Source organism: Coregonus lavaretus (genome assembly GCF_964263955.1).
Source record: "Coregonus lavaretus genome assembly, chromosome: 13".
Taxonomy (NCBI): domain Eukaryota; kingdom Metazoa; phylum Chordata; class Actinopteri; order Salmoniformes; family Salmonidae; genus Coregonus; species Coregonus lavaretus.
In genome coordinates this window covers 19320205-19337108 of record NC_140000.1, presented here as the reverse complement: position 1 = coordinate 19337108, position 16904 = coordinate 19320205, and the positions used below count along the sequence as shown (strand labels likewise).

The following is a 16904-nucleotide window of genomic DNA, read 5'->3' as shown; positions in this document are numbered from 1 at the left end:
CCTCAAAATTAAAGTGGAAAACCACACTACAGGCTGATCCAACTTTGATGTAAAACAAGTCAAAATTAGGCTCAGTAGTGTGTGTGGCCTCCACGTGCCTGTATGACCACCCTACAACGCCTGGGCATGCTCCTGATGAGGTGGCGGATGGTCTCCTGAGGGATCTCCTCCCAGACCTGGACTAAAGCATCTGCCAACTCCTGGACAGTCTGTGGTGCAACGTGGCGTTGGTGGATGGAGCGAGACATGTCCCAGATGTGCTCAGTTGGATTCAGGTCTGGGGAATGGGCGGGCCAGTCCATAGCATCAATGCCTTCCTCTTGCAGGAACTGCTGACACACTCCAGCCACATGAGGTCTAGCATTGTCTTGCATTAGGAGGAACCCAGGGCCAACTGCACCAGCATATGGTCTCACAAGGGGTCTGAGGATCTCATCTCGGTACCTAATGGCAGTCAGGCTACCTCTGGCGAGCACATGGAGGGCTGTGCAGCCCCCCAAATAAATGCCACCCCACACCATGACTGACCCACCGCCAAACCGGTCATGCTGGAGGATGTTGCAGGCAGCAGAACGTTCTCCACGGCGTCTCCAGACTCTGTCACGTCTGTCACATGTGCTCAGGGTGAACCTGCTTTCATCTGTGAAGAGCACAGGGCGCCAATGGCGAATTTGCCAATCTTGGTGTTCTCTGGCAAATGCCAAACGTCCTGCACGGTGTTGGGCTGTAAGCACAACCCCCACCTGTGGACGTCGGGCCCTCATACCACCCTCATGGAGTCTGTTTCTGAGCAGACACACGCACATTTGTGGCCTACTGGAGGTCATTTTGCAGGGCTCTGGCAGTGCTCCTCCTGCTCCTCCTTGCACAAAGGCGGAGGTAGCAGTCCTGCTGCTGGGTTGTTGCCCTCCTACGGCCTCCTCCACGTCTCCTGATGTACTGGCCTGTCTCCTGGTAGCGCCTCCATGCTCTGGACACTACGCTGACAAACCTTCTTGCCACAGCTCGCATTGATGTGCCATCCTGGATGAGCTGCACTACCTGAGCCACTTGTGTGGGTTGTAGACTCCGTCTCATGCTACCACTAGAGTGAAAGCACCGCCAGCATTCAAAAGTGACCAAAACATCAGCCAGGAAGCATAGGAACTGAGAAGTGGTCTGTGGTCACCACCTGCAAAACCAGTCCTTTATTGGGGGTGTCTTGCTAATTGCCTCTAATTTCCACCTGTTGTCTATTCCATTTGCACAACAGCATGTGAAATTTATTGTCAATCAGTGTTGCTTCCTAAGTGGACAGTTTGATTTCACAGAAATGTGATTGACTTGGAGTTACATTGTGTTGTTTAAGTGTCCCCTTTATTTTTTTGAGCAGTGTATATCATGTTTTAACAAAAGGACAGGGAGAGTAATCATATTTGGGATTGGTTTCGTTGTTCTCCAGATTCTGCAGAGTCTGTAAATTGATGCTGAAATCTTTGATATAATAAACCTTTATAATCAAGTACAGTGTCAGCGGATTTCTTATCAACACATCATCGCAGCATCGTTGTTCAACACCACATCTGTCAATACAGCAAATAAGTAGACATGGCTTGTTTTCAAAACAGCGTTTATTATTCTTGAGGTAAGTTTACACAGCAGTATGCAGGAACAGTTATGGCAATTTATGACATATACACAGTATAATAAATATATACTACTAAAGCTTATAATAAATGCTACACCATATGCAAGGGAATACTTGCATATGGTGCGTTTGGGTGGTGCAGTGAGGTGTTCTGAGTCACTTTGATACAAGGGGAAATTGTTGTTATGGGACCTTTCACATCTCCTCTTGAGAGTCATCAACTTTTTTGTATCCAAGCGGTATTGTCTGTGAGAGGAAGACAAAAATGCTATTAGACAAGCATGGGAAATCGTTGTGTACTGTCTGTATTCCTAGCAGCATGGTGTAGAATACCAGACATCTCACAGACACACGTCAGCTAGCTACAACACACAGGTATTGTTACTCCAAGACTAATATGAGTCATGAAGCCAAAGTCATTCCTTTACTCTCCGCCATCATCATCAAAACATTTCTAAAAAAAAAAATCCTAATGAGAGGCACTGAGCTAGCTAGCTATAATGCTAGATTACAGTACATTTTAGGTATAGCAAACATAGATAGCAAGCTAGCTAAATTTGGCTAGCTTGGCTTGTAGTGGTACTAGCATGCCCTGTTATGGCCGAATCGATCACCAAATTGTACTGTGCTGAACAACACCGCCTCACGTAAAAAGAGAGCTAATATTGTTACAGTAGCTAGCTACCGACAGCAAAACAACTTACTTGTTTGTCATTTGCCCTCCCGAGTCCTGGTCCAGCTGGTGTAGGCTGCCGCCACTACTTGCTGGTTTCGCAATTATTTTTCCTGCTGTCAACTCCTCTTCAGTGTATTCTGGCTCAAATAAATAGGGCTGTATGTTCCTATGGAAAATAACAGAATCAAATCGTAATTCAGCTCTTCTTCATCAGAAGCAGCCATTGTAGCTAATTAATTAGCAATCTTGGATAGACAGTGCACGGTAACATACCTCCCGTGAACCTGTAAACTAGTACCGCCCCTGTTTTGAAAAGCCATTGAGGGTGGGAACAAGGAAGTAGGGCTCCCGTTGGTTGTAATCTTTAAAAAGCCAGGGGAAATGAGTCAACCTAGATATTCAGCAATGTCCTTGCAAGGTAAGAACATTGTTGAGACAAGTCCAATGGCTCTATTGAACAAGCACCACCATATCTACTCGCTGCTAGCGTGATCGTGCAATCGGCGAAACACAAAGTCCACAAAAATTGCTACAAAACATGACTCCATTCATTTTTAGATCAGACAGCAGGCTCAATCAACCAATGACGTCATTGGTTTAACTCTCCCGGTGAGAAAATCCAAAAATACAGCTATAGTGCATAATTATGTCTGAAACACCCTCTCATCACTCATAATTATGTAGGGAGACTGGAAAAACTGTCCAGAGGTGACATTACCCTTTAAGATCTCTCCCTCCCTCTACACATCTCTCTCTCTCTCTCTTTCTAGGTGATTAGCTAGAATGGTGCTCCAGATGGATAGTAATTATCAAATTCTCCAATCACTTGGGTGTGTGTGTTAATAATTATAGAACGAGCAGATCAGTAATGACCATAAAGGCAAACAGCTGCCTCTAATCCGCAGGGAGAGAGGTGGGCAACCTGAGAGAGAGTTAGTGTGTGTGTGTGTGTGTGTGTGTGTGTGTGTGTGTGTGTGTGTGTGTGTGTGTGTGTGTGTGTGTGTGTGTGTGTGTGTGTGTGTGTGTGTGTGTGTTCAGGACTTCATTACTACAACTCCATATAGGCACTCAATCACCAGAGTAGCCTGAATGTGTGTCTGGATCAGACTGTCCTTTAGGCTGAGTTTAGCTTTCAGTGCCCAGACTGTCTTTTACTCCCTGTGTGTATGTGTGTGTGCGTGTGTGTGTGTGTGCCTGCTTGCCTGTGTGGTCCTGTTGCAGGGGCACAGTGTTGATATTAGATTTGCATGTATCAACTGAAGGCGATGCAATTAAAACCGTAATTAATTCATTAGTCTAAGCAAATCAAATATTAACAATGACTGAACTGAACATCAAACTCTGTAAAATGTAATTATCTGTAATGAGTCAGAGAATCACACATTCATACCTCTTTCTCAAACACACACACACACACACACACACACACACACACACAGACATCCATCTCTTTTTCTGCCACTACCCCTTTCTCTCTATATCTGCAGTAGTGTGATTGACAGCTGAAGAGGGAGGTGTTTTGTTACTCTGTGTTTTGTTACTCTGTGTTTTGTTACTACCCACACTTGGATCAGAGGGGTGTGTAATTGAGCACTCTTGTCTGTGTGTTTGTGTGTGTGATGCATAGTTACAGTATCTATTCCACTAGTCTGCTTTGATGTACAGGTATATTTCACTGCTACTGTAGACATCAGATGAAACACCAGTAACGATATAGCACAGTATAGCACACACAGACACACACATTTTGTGCACACCAGCAATAGGCTGAAACAGCAGAACAGTGACTGTTTATGTCTAAAAGTTTAGCAGGGGCAGTTTGGTATTCAGCACAATACGTGCCAAGAGGTGCCAGTCTGAAACGCTTTCGGTTGGGCCTGATGGTGTGTGTGTGTGTGTGTGCGTGCATTTCTGTGTGTGTGTGTGTGTGTGATCCTGCTCCACCACAACAGTGTTAGAATGGTGTCGTGCTGACCCCCACAAAGTGTTCTACTGATCACCACTAATGCCCTCCTACAGCACTTTTCGGACCACTGGTGGCTAACTGGCTATAGGCAAGTCAATATCGGAACCCTTGCCATATAAGTGACGGCAGCCGATATTGTGGTGTGCTGCTATAGTAATCCAATAGTGCACCGGTTCCAATTGGCTCATTCATCCCCCCTCCTCTCCCCTGTAACTATTCCCCAGGTTGTTGATGGGAATGAGAATGCGTTCTCAGTCAACTTACCTGGTAAAATAAGGGTAAAATAAACAGTCTAAATGCTGAAATGCAGTCGAAATAACCCCATCAGGCCACTTTAAGGCAATGAACAAAATGGGTACTATGTTGTGCTGACAAACCTCTCCAAACAGCGAGAGAGAGAGAGAGAGAGAGAGGAGAGAGAGAGAAAGAGAGAGAGAGAGAGAGAGAGAGAGAGAGAGAGAGAGAGAGAGAGAGAGAGAGAGAGAGAGAGAGAGAGAGAGAGAGAGAGAGAGAGCAGAAAAAGAGCTGCAGGGGTAAGGAGTCCCTTGCCTTGAGGGGTATGGAGAATTACTCTCTCTCTCTCTCTCTCTCTCTCTCTCTCTCTCTCTCTCTCTCTCTCTCTCTCTAATTCTTTCACCTACTCTCTTTACTTCCTTTCTCCTCACTCCCACTTTTTCCCCACTGCTCTTAGACCCTCAAACCTCAGATGACTATAGGAAAGTAAGCTTTGTAGTGGTAATGAAGGTTGTAACAATGACTCCCCAGTTATGATGCTACAGGAGCTCTGTACTAATGATGATAATAATGTACATATGGAAACACAATTTAGATACGGCCTCAGGACTCCACTTCACAAGTTGGTTCAACTGTTAAAGACTTTGTTAAAGACTTGTTCAAGAACGACAAGACTCCACGCACTGCATAGTTTATTCACTAAACTTCACCTCACACACACACACACACACACACACAAACGCACACAAACACACACACACATGATTAAAATCACTCAAATAATTCAAATAACCAACTCATCATCAAGCTTCAATTATTTTAATCAGCTGTTTAGTGCTAGGGCAGAACCCAAAACATGCAGGACCGAGTTTGGGAAACCCTGCTGTAGAAGAAAGTGGTTCTGTTCTCTCATGACACCGTCTTATCAGACCGAACATGACAGCCTGGTAATAGGAACAGTAAACACACACTCACACAGCAGCTGCTCCTCTCCTCCGTCAGCTCTGCCAGTTCATCTCATCTCACATTAACAACTCATAAATAATGTGTGAATTACTGGAGACCCTTGGAGCATGCCCATATATCACACTTTCACCCACATACACACACACACACACACACACAGAGAGAGATGGAGAGAAGGTGAGAGAGTCAGGGCACTAAGAGGTAGACTCAGACTAAAGGCCAGTCTAATCCAGAGACCCAGGCTACTTCAGCACTAAGGAAAGGTTAGGAGGATACTCTGAAAGGTTAGGAGGATACTCTGAAAGGTTAGGAGGATACTCTGAAAGGTTAGGAGGATACTCTGAAAGGTTAGGAGGATACTCTGAAAGGTTAGGGAGTGAACGTTATACGAGGGATACCTGGAGGTAAAATGGATGGCCCTCCCCCTGAGGAAAATATATTTTTACCTGGCCCTCCCCGAACGTTTGAAAAAAAAACTCCCCTCCAAAATGATAATTAAAACCACATACGGTGAGGGAAAAAAGTATTTGATCCCCTGCTGATTTTGTACGTTTGCCCACTGACAAAGACATGATCAGTCTATAATTTTAATGGTAGGTTTATTTGAACAGTGAGAGACAGAATAACCAACAACAAAAAAATCCAGAAAAACGCAATGTTATAAATTGATTTGCATTTTAATGAGGGAAATAAGTATTTGACCCCTCTGCAAAACATGGCTTAGTACTTGGTGGCAAAACCCATGTTGACGTTTCTTGTAGTTGGCCACCAGGTTTGCACACATGTCAGGAGGGATTTTGTCCCACTCCTCTTTGCAGATCTTCTCCAAGTCATTAAGGTTTCGAGGCTGACGTTTGGCAACTCGAACCTTCAGCTCCCTCCACAGATTTTCTATGGGATTAAGGTCTGGAGACTGGCTAGGCCATTCCAGGACCTTAATGTGCTTCTTCTTGAGCCACTCCTTTGTTGCCTTGGCCGTGTGTTTTGGGTCATTGTCATGCTAGAATACCCATCCACGACCCATTTTCAATGCCCTGGCTGAGGGAAGGAGGTTCTCACCCAAGATTTGACGGTACATGGCCCCGTCCATCGACCCTTTGATGCGGTGAAGTTGTCCTGTTCCCTTAGCAAAAAAACACCCCCAAAGCATAATGTTTCCACCTCCATGTTTGACGGTGGGGATGGTGTTCTTTGGTTCATAGGCAGTATTCCTCCTCCTCCAAACACGGCGAGTTGAGTTGATGCCAAAGAGCTCGATTTTGGTCTCATCTGACCACAACACTTTCACCCAGTTCTCCTCTGAATCATTCAGATGTTCATTGGCAAACTTCAGACGGCCCTGTATATGTGCTTTCTTGAGCAGGGGGACCTTGCAGGCACTGCAGGATTTCAGTCCTTCACAGCGTAGTGTGTTACCAATTGTTTTCTTGGTGACTATGGTCCCAGCTGCCTTGAGATCATTGACAAGATCCTCCCATGTAGTTCTGGGCTGATTCCTCACCGTTCTCATGATCATTGCAACTCCACGAGGTGAGATCTTGCATGGAGCCCCAGGCCGAGGGCGATTGACAGTTATTTTGTGTTTCTTCCATTTGCGAATAATCGCACCAACTGTTGTCACCTTCTCACCAAGCTGCTTGGCGATGGTCTTGTAGCCCATTCCAGCCTTGTGTAGGTCTACAATCTTGTCACTGACATCCTTGGAGAGCTCTTTGGTCTTGGCCATGTTGGAGAGTTTGGAATCTGATTGATTGATTGCTTCTGTGGACAGGTGTCTTTAATACAGGTAACAAGCTGAGATTAGGAGCACTCCCTTTAAGAGTGTGCTCCTAATCTCAGCTCATTACTTGTATAAAAGACACCTGGGAGCCAGAAATCTTTCTGATTGAGAGGGGGTCAAATACTTATTTCCCTCATTAAAATGCAATCAATTTATAACATTTTTGACATGCGTTTTTCTGGATTTTTTTGTTGTTATTCTGTCTCTCACTGTTCAAATAAACCTACCATTAAAATTATAGACTGATCATTTCTTTGTCAGTGGGCAAACGTACAAAATCAGCAGGGGATCAAATACTTTTTCTCTCACTGTAGCAGGGAATATTAAATCCCTTTTTAGTAGGCTATCAATGTTGCAGTCGTGATTTCTATCAAATCAATCCGTGGTTGAGAACCACTGCTGTATTCATACCATATTCATGTTATCTGCTAGAGGGCGGCATTTACCAATTTAAGCGTTAAGGGCCGTTCACAACACTGAGCTATAATAAGAACGGTCCACACCAAGGACGATAATGATAAATTATACATAACTATAAAACGTTGGCAAGCATCCACACTAGAGGAAAGTTTATCGTTCTACAGTGGCCTACACCTGTCAATGGACTGATCAAAGCATGCTACTACACACTGTATAGGCCTATTATTAAGGTGGTAACACAGACCAGTCAGTGCTTCAGGGTGTGTTCACTGTCATAGTGACAACTGCTAATAATACTTCAATGTAGGCTACATGTAGCCTAATAAAAAATATAATATAGAAACACGCTTTTAAATTAAATGTAGATATTCAACCACAAACGTTGTTTAACCTGCGCATCTTTTGCATCATGTCATTGCTTGCCTCGTTGCTCAAGTGGTTTGCAAGTGATTTCAATTTTTCAAATGGATGTCAATTTGTTTGGATATTCACTTTCACTGTGCTCATCACTGTCTGTCCTGTGCAACCATTTAATACATGAAGTGATATAGGCAAAAACATTTTATTTTCTATTTTTTATTAGGATGCCCATTAGCTGTGGCGATTGCAGCAGCTACTCTTCCTGGGGTCCACACAAAACATGAAACATGACATAATACAGAACATTAAGCTGGTGTGGTAAGTGTGTGTGTCAGTGGTGTGTGTAAGTTGACTATGCAAAAAAATTGGAATTTAACATATTAATGGTTCTTATATTAAAACAAAAAGTGATGCAGTCAGTCTCTCCTTTACTTTTAGCCAAGAGAGACTGGCATGCATAGTATTGATTTTAGCTCTCTGATTACAGTGAAGCACAACACAATAACCGCTTAAACTTCCTGTTTTGAATGCTGCTTGCTGAAATAACTGCATAAAATCAAATCAATTTTTATTTGTCACATGCGCAGAATACAACTGGTGTAGACTTTACCATGAAATGCTTGCTTACGAGCCATTCCCAACGATGCAGTTAAAAAATAATAATACAAATAAAATAGTAACACAAGCGGAATAAAATAAAATACACAAGAATGGAGCTATTTATAGGGAGTACCATACAGCCTAGGCCTGATTATCCAACCATTTGGATCAGTTATGGGTCTATTCTCGACAGAGTACAAGGTCCAGAAAGGTACATTAGCAGATTACTCATATGGTGTATTTTGATCACAACATCGCACGCACTCTCTCTCTCTCCCCAGCCAGGGGTGTATTTATTACGGGAACCGTTTGCCGTTTATAATCAAACAGAAGCAAATAGAGCAAAACTAGAGTTTCTATTGGACAAATTCAGGTAGGTCCCTCCCCTTTTCGTTCCATTTGCTTCTGTTTAAGAAATATTTTGCAACAGAATCGGCGTAATGAATACGCCCCAGTTCTTTTGTTTTTGTATTTTACATTCAGTAAGCAAGAGCAAGCTGTAGTAGTAAATAAAATGCTTCAAACAAATGTACAACAAGCTATTGTAGGCTTAGTTTTGCTTTTCCTGGGACTCCAAGAGCTAAAGAGGAATTATTAGGAATAATAATGCAGTGAATAGGCCTAGCCTATAGGCTTACCCAAGGAATTTACACAGTGAAATATTTTTTTACTAATCAGATTTCGATTAAATGACAGGCAGCCGAGGATAAACATATAGCTCGTAAGCATACAGAGAGTCCAGCCATCCACATGGACTATTGTCCTCTCCATTCAGTAGAAACTCCTCCAACACCAGATTTAATCCATTTACTTTTTTCCACATTGAGGAACCATCTCCTATCAACTCCAAAATTCCAGTGAACTTTTCTAGACTCTCTTCCACGGAGAGAGACTGCAAGAAACCCATATATTATTGTGGAGATAATTTTTCAAGATCTGTGTTCCTTGCTTAATTTTGTGATGCCATGCTTGTTGTTGTGATAGACCACAGAGTTTTTTGGTGTATTGAAAACAACTGGGAGGTATGAAAAAAAAATTAGGTCAAATCATGACGTCAGTGATCTTCAGGTTGGAAAGTCTGAGCTTTAGAATGATGCCATAGTTTCCGACTTTGAATTCAGAGTTGGATGACCGTACTTAGTCTGACGTCGGAAGAGAGTGCACTGAAGTCGGAAGTCGGAGATTTCAGATTTCCCAGTTGTTTTGAACACAGCATTTCTGTTGCGCGCTAGCTCCCTATGACGTCACTACACATGCTATTTTATTAGCCAGATATTCTACACGCCCACGTTCTGGATACGCCAAAAACACAACCTATGGAAAGGCAAATGCTAAATGCCAACACAGGCGGGCTCAGCGAGGACAATGAGAGAGAGAGAGAGCAGGGTTGTACACCAAAGTTACACATAGTCGAATTCAATACGTAAATTCCAAAATGCTGACAAATGCTGACATTTAATCAATTACAAATTACATGACCCTCCCCTGGATAAAAAATAAATAAATACTAAACCTTCCACCTGACTAAAATTGAAAAAGCATGACCCTCCCCCATTTTCCTCCAGGTAACAATAGCCTAAATTTTGACCGGTCCCTAAGAAGGATACTCTGTCAGCACAACCATCTGTAGAGAAATACGGTTCCACCTGAGCACCAAAGTCTCTTAGCAGGCTTGGCATTTTACACATAAACAAATACACACACACACTGTGAGAGAAAAATTAACATGTAACATGTTTACCTGCTTTGTTTAATATTAATAGTTAACAATTATATACTGTTCTACTAATGCTGTGTTTTTGTAAAGGGATGGTTTCTACTCCAGCTCCCTGCAGCTAGTCTAGGCGTGTGGTCAAGGACATGGGTTTTCCTCGAGATAGGGGTATTGGACAATTGATTTATGGATGGCTAGGTGATAAAACCAACAGTCACATTCCATTCTATGATTAGTGGAGATGTCTCTGGTCTGACTGAGCCTGCTTTTTCATAGACTGAATTGGTGTCTGGGTGTGTAAGTTACCAGGGACAAGATCTGTTATGAATAGTTGATAATAACCTTGTCTTGGGAGCCAAACCATGGTTTCCATACAATGAGAACAGTCTTCACCGCAGATACTGTCTGCTGTGAATTATTCATTTATTTCATACAAATCCTAACCTTTTGACCCATTCCACACATCTGCTGTTTGTCATGTAGACTGGGAGGGTGTATCTTTGCTATAAAATATATTTGTATTGTCTGTATGTGAGAGCTCTCGGCCCAACACTCAATAGTGTTGGGTCGAACAGCCTCACTTACTACCTTATTAATACGTTTTGAATAAAGTAATATCCTGATTGGTGATTGACCTTGTCTCTCCTCATTATTGATTAGAATTTCCACGACAACACACACACACACACACATAGGTATATTACCGGTGATTGGCTGGAGGCAGTGGGACAGAGCGGTCCCCTGAAGACTCCCTTCACACGCCGGAAGTGGCCGTTGCTCAGGTGTGTGGAGCTGATGACCAGGTAGTAGCACGTGCTGCACGACATCCGGCCCAGCGCTTCCCAATGCGCAGGGGTCTTGCGTGTGTGCGGACGTCGGTTGGTTCGGTTTACTGGACTCTTCACCAGGTGAAGCAGAGAGTCAAGTATCCCTCCTCTCAGTCCGAGTCCGACCTAGGGAAGGGGAGGCGAGGATATTCAGATATTCCTCCAGTAAAATGGAACTTCAATAACAAGTGTTTATTCTTTATTATTAAATTATTCCTTCAGGCTGCTTACAGAAAGAAGCATGAGTAATGCACTGAGGGTCCGTTAAATAGTCAGCCTGTTGATGCCCGTGTTTGCCATGCCAACGTTCTAGTGAAAGGAGAAATCTAGCTCCTGGTACAGAATAGTTATTCTCTCTTTCTCAATCCTGATAGAGGATAATATTTCGTCTCCTCTCGTTCCTTCTTCCCTTTCCCCTCTGTCGACTATCCCCCTCTCCTTCCTCTCTCCTTTCAGTTCCCGGGGAGAGGCGAGGGTGTATAGTGTGGCGGTATCTGATGGCAGTGAGAACGGCTCGAGCAGATGTATCAAGCAGAGTTAGATGCAGTTGACAGGAGCTTTGCGCCCCTGGAGTCTCTCTAGGAAGAGAAAAGGCGTTATTTTCCTGATAGATTGATAGATTCCAGACGGTTTAGTTCGTAGATGTATAACTGTAAATCCAGTCACCTAGTTGATAGTTCTCTCTAGTGCATGCAGACACAGACAGACACAGGCACAGCAGAAGCTGTGTCCGTTCTCTGAAAAAAGAGCGCGTGAGTTTTTGGTGTTTGCTGTTGCAGCACCTAGTGTTCAACAGAGCTACAGACTCTGTTCTCCGGATGATCTGGCTCGTGTCTTTCGTTGGTGGAGCTGTCACTGTGACACGCGCGCTCCAGTCACCCGGGTTCCCGCGCAGAGAAAGAGAGGAGGGGGGGGGGGGGTATCGCTCGTTTCTCCGTTCAGTCTGAATAATCAGAGATGAAGCGGCGACTTTTCACTCTCTCTCTTTCCTCGGCACACTGTGAGGGGGTAGGGGGGTCGAGTAGGAGAGAGAGTCCGTCTGCGTAATCAGCGCAGCACTACAGCGAAGAGCGGTTCTGTTGTGTCTGATAATCAGTCAGATATGTGTATGTGTGGCACACTCATCTCTGTTGGGGGACGCTGAACCGGCGAGTGTTGTCTTCCAGGAACTTTCTCTCCCCCCTCCCTCTTTCCTTCTCCTTTCCCTCCTTCATCATTTCATAGCAACCATCAAATTAAAAGCGCCAAGTCAATAAAGACCCAAATGGCTCTCTTCACAGAGCTGATAGGCTACTAGTTAAACATTGGTAGTCAACTTGTGTCAGTTTTAGGATCCATGACCATTGTGTTTTAGGATCCATGACCATTGCGCAAACTCGATGCACGAAGAAATGGGACAACTAATGACAGCGATGGCAACGTTTCCACATATAGGGCACGTTTCAGTGATAAATATGTCTACCAATCAGTATTCAGTAATGAGGGCCTGGGTGTTGTCAGAGTGTTTCCGAGAATGGCTGCAGTAAGCTATAGCCCGGCGCTATAACCCATGTAGCCTAAGCACTGGCGCTGTCTACGGAACTGGTGCTAAAATGGAACAGTGACGCACGCACGCACGCACGCACGCACGCACGCACGCACACACACACAGACACACACAGACACAGACACACACACACACACGCACACCTGAGCGTAATATAACTGGCTGTCCAGGAGAGTAGTGCTGAAATGGCGACTTCTTTGCTTGCATGCCACAGCTATGTAAAGGCAGTGCATCTCAATAATCTACAGTCCTCTACTGTCTCCTCTCCTTCATCTGCTCTGACCTGTCAGTGGTCTCAGTAGACATCTGCACAGTATCACAGTGTTTTCAGATGAAGAACAGGAAATAAGAAGAGAGAAAGCCACTTAACACTAAGATAATTGCCTAATTTCTGCAGTCCTACACTTTGGCGCTGGCTGCCAGATGAGTGCTGAAAACGGTGACATATCTCTGCTTTGCCATATGTATATGTCGGTGTGTGTGTGTGTGTGTGTGTATGTATGTGTGTATGTGTGTGTGTGTGTGTGTATGTGAGAGAGCTGGCCCTTACTCTAACAAGTAAAAGGCTTAAAAAAGACTGAGAATAAAAACGGTTCAAAAGTTCTTTATTTATTTAAAACTGCAGTAGCAGAGCAAGTTAAAACCATACAAAACTGTCAGCTAAGACGGATGTGGCTCATCATAGTTAAAAGACATTCAACCCTACAAACATTCTGGCACATCCATTTTAACATGGCTTAAAGACCTGTGTCAACTAACCACTTAGAAATGTAGTCCGGGATCTTAAGCGCTTATAAATTCGTAACATATTGTACGAAATAGAGTTCGTAACATATCTTACGAAATGGATGATGTAAAACACAATTGTACACAATTTTCAGGGACCCGTTTTGGCTCGTTGTAGCGGGTGATTTTGTACAGAGTCAGGTGCAGGAGGTTAAATCACAGAATATATGGTTTATTCAGGAACACAGCAGTACGCAGCAATGCGTAAAACATTGGAGAAAACAAGGCACACGGGTGAATATCCCGGCGATACAAAATACAATATAGCTCCACCGAGCTATAGTAACCTCCACAATAAACAATCACACACAAAAACAGGGGGGCAGAGGGAATACTTCTACAGGTACTAATGAGGGGATATGAACCAGGTGTGTGTAATAAACAAGACAAAACAAATGGAATGATGAGATGAGGAGTGGCCAGGGGCGGTGTGTTCAATAGGGCGATATGGGCGACGCACTGCCAAACGGGAAAAGGAAGGGATTTTTTTTCTAATCAATTATATCACGGCAACAGTAGTTATCAGTGTTGTAATCTAGACGTCTGGTCTGATCTGCCACTAAATGTCCAATCAGGCTAAAGTCGTGCTTCAAATGCCCCCCCCCCCCCCCCCCTTTTGGGGCGATTTCAGTCAGGTTGAAAATCGCCCAGAAGTCTCTCATAGACTCCCATGTAAAATCTATTTTTTTCAAATATCAGAGATTTCAATACAATCTCTATGGGTTTCTGAGGGCTTGCACTTACGCTCTTTCGTCATACGTAACATAACCATGAACGTAACTAAGAAAAGAGCGGGTAGCCTCATCAATCAATTCACTATTACTGTCAAAATGGCAGTGCAACTCGATTGTCTCTTTGAAATAAGTTCCTTTTTGTCGGCGAACAAATCAAGATAAATTGGCAACGAAACAATTAGGACCTCCCAGACCAAATTTTATAATTCAACAGGTTTCTACTAAAGGCGGAAAGTCCTACACCCGAGGATTTTCCAAAAATTGGTACGAACGAAAAAAGAACATTGCCACTCAACTGGATGAGGGATACAGGCTAGCTGTCCGCCGCCACAACGATGAGGTTAGTGTTGATAATCACAAGTTTACTGGAGAACTGAGACCAAGTAGAGACTTTGGACAGGGTGGATATGGTATAATAAAGGCCGTTTATTCAGAGGTAAAGATATCTGGAATCGCGTGCACGGACCCGTTCGTCAAACTCTTAGGGAGCTATACATTAAGCCCCATTACTTACCATATCAGATAAGAGAAATTGCTGCAGCTACATATATTTTACATCCTGGCCCTACATAGTTCACTATTTGCATCACTTACCAAAATATTACATGTGGTCATATATGCTTGGAAAGTGGAGATGCCATAGAACGTCAAAAAAGTAAACATTGCTGGAGACACATTGCCGTTTTGGAGAAGACATCGCGTTTGCTAGCGAAGAGATTTGTTGTGGCAAATTAACTTGGGCTGGGAATTGCCAGGAACCTCACGATAAGATATATGCATTGCGAGTCTCATGATTCTATACGTATTGCGATTCGATACTGTGATTTTATTGCGCACCATATGTCTGTTGCAGAGGGATCAGAAAGCCATGAGAACGAGTTTTGATCAGTCATGGAAATAAAAGTGCTGAAAACAAATTGGCTCCCAATGTGAAAAGATTGAGAACAAGCTATGAAGGAACAATAATGGTGTTTTGGTGCAGGTACAGCCAACTAGCGCTAAAATACTGCGATATTGTCAATACAGTATATCGTAAAGTATCACTATGTAACTCGATTTCTTTCACCCCAATCCCTCAAATTAACGGTAAATAACTGAATTGTTTGCCCCACATTTAGCTAAGACGATTAGCTAGCCAGCTAAAATGTTTTATTTAGTTAGCAGTCGCATCTACAATAGTTTACTGTCAATAACATGTCTCCAAAAATGACGTGGTGTCTCCAATTGTGTTGACATTTTACAATTGCAAATGCGCATCCATGAGTATCCACTTTCTGTAGCTCAGCTGGTAGAGCACGGCGCTTGTAACGCCAAGGTAGTGGGTTCGATCCCCGGGACCACCCATACACAAAAATGTATGCACGCATGACTGTAAGTCGCTTTGGATAAAAGCGTCTGCTAAATGGCATATTATTATTATTATTATTATTATTATTATTATCTGAAGAGAGCCCCGAAACATTGTGTGCAGACATTTTATGCAATAAATGAAGTAGGTTGAATCTAGTAGTTCTGATCTTCTGATTGGTCCTGATGAGTTGGGCGAGGTCCCCTCCAGGCTAGTGTCACTGTTGCATTGGCTCTGAGTCGGGTTCTCTGTCTTCAAATGTTCAGCCTAAGAGAGGGGATTTTTGTGTGTGTGTGTGTGTGTGTGTGTTTAACAGTGATGATGTGTGTGTGTGTGTGTTTGTGTGTGTGTGTGTGTGTCCTCAGAGCAAGAACTCGTGAGTTGGAAGAACTGAGAGGCCTATGGCGTGGGTGTTGTCCTTGGCCACCTGCTGACAAGGCTGACAAGATAGGACCCTTTTGTCCATTGTTATTGGATAGGAACAGAACTTATAACCAGCTCCTGACCTAAATAGATCTTAGCACAACATTTTACTCAACATATCATATTCCATATTCACTATAACAAATATATTTACTACGACATTAGCAAGAACCGCCACATCCTCAGCCGGCTAATCCAGTGTGTGAAGTTTTGCGGAGTGTTTGAGTTAGCTTTGCGAGGCAAAGATGAAACTGAGGGCTCCACCAACCCTGGTAAGCCAACACTTTTGAGATCAGTCAATAAATGCTTCTGGTATTGACTTATATGCTGCCCCTGTCTTCATGTTGTTGCTGGACATATCTTTTTTAAAATGTGTGTAGGTCACCTAAATCATCAGAAAAATTGCCCCCCCTGAGAATTTTTTCAGGAGCCGCCACTGGGAGTGGCAGTGTCTAGAAAGCCGGTGACGACGAACACCGAAGCCTGCCCGAACAAGGAGAGGAGGCAGCTTCGGAGGAAGTTGTGACACTCGTGAGCACTACAGATGTAGGATCTTAGTTTGAGCCAGTTTGCTACCGCAGGAAAATAATCATGTAGCGACAGGAAATGTGAATTATTATGTGGTTTATAATTAATTCAAATTCTTTGGTATGAGTTGATACATTTTACATTAGGGCAAATCAAGTCTGAAAGTTGAAAGTTGAAAGTGGAAATTACAAACTTTAAAAGCCTTTTAAAACGTTGAATACACTACAGTTTGCATTTCCTCTCGTGCAGGTAAATTCTCATCAACATAAGACTGATCAAAATAAGATCCTACATCTGTACTTTCTAAACTACTGGCTGAAATTATACAAAACCTTTGGATCATCACTTTAATTAGCTGGACAAATAGAA

At 43.3% G+C, this 16904-nt stretch overlaps 1 protein-coding gene across 1 annotated transcript in view; it reads right to left on the bottom strand.

Annotated features, from left to right (window-relative positions):
- LOC311139953 (uncharacterized protein) overlaps positions 1-11170 on the bottom strand; it is a gene marked incomplete at both ends in the record, with an annotated part of 62917 nt that extends 51747 nt beyond the window's left edge. The window contains 1 exon segment of the mRNA XM_084174949.1: positions 11048-11170. Within this exon segment, the coding sequence (XP_084031075.1) occupies positions 11048-11170 (123 nt within the window).
- Between the last annotated feature and the right edge of the window lie 5734 nt (positions 11171-16904).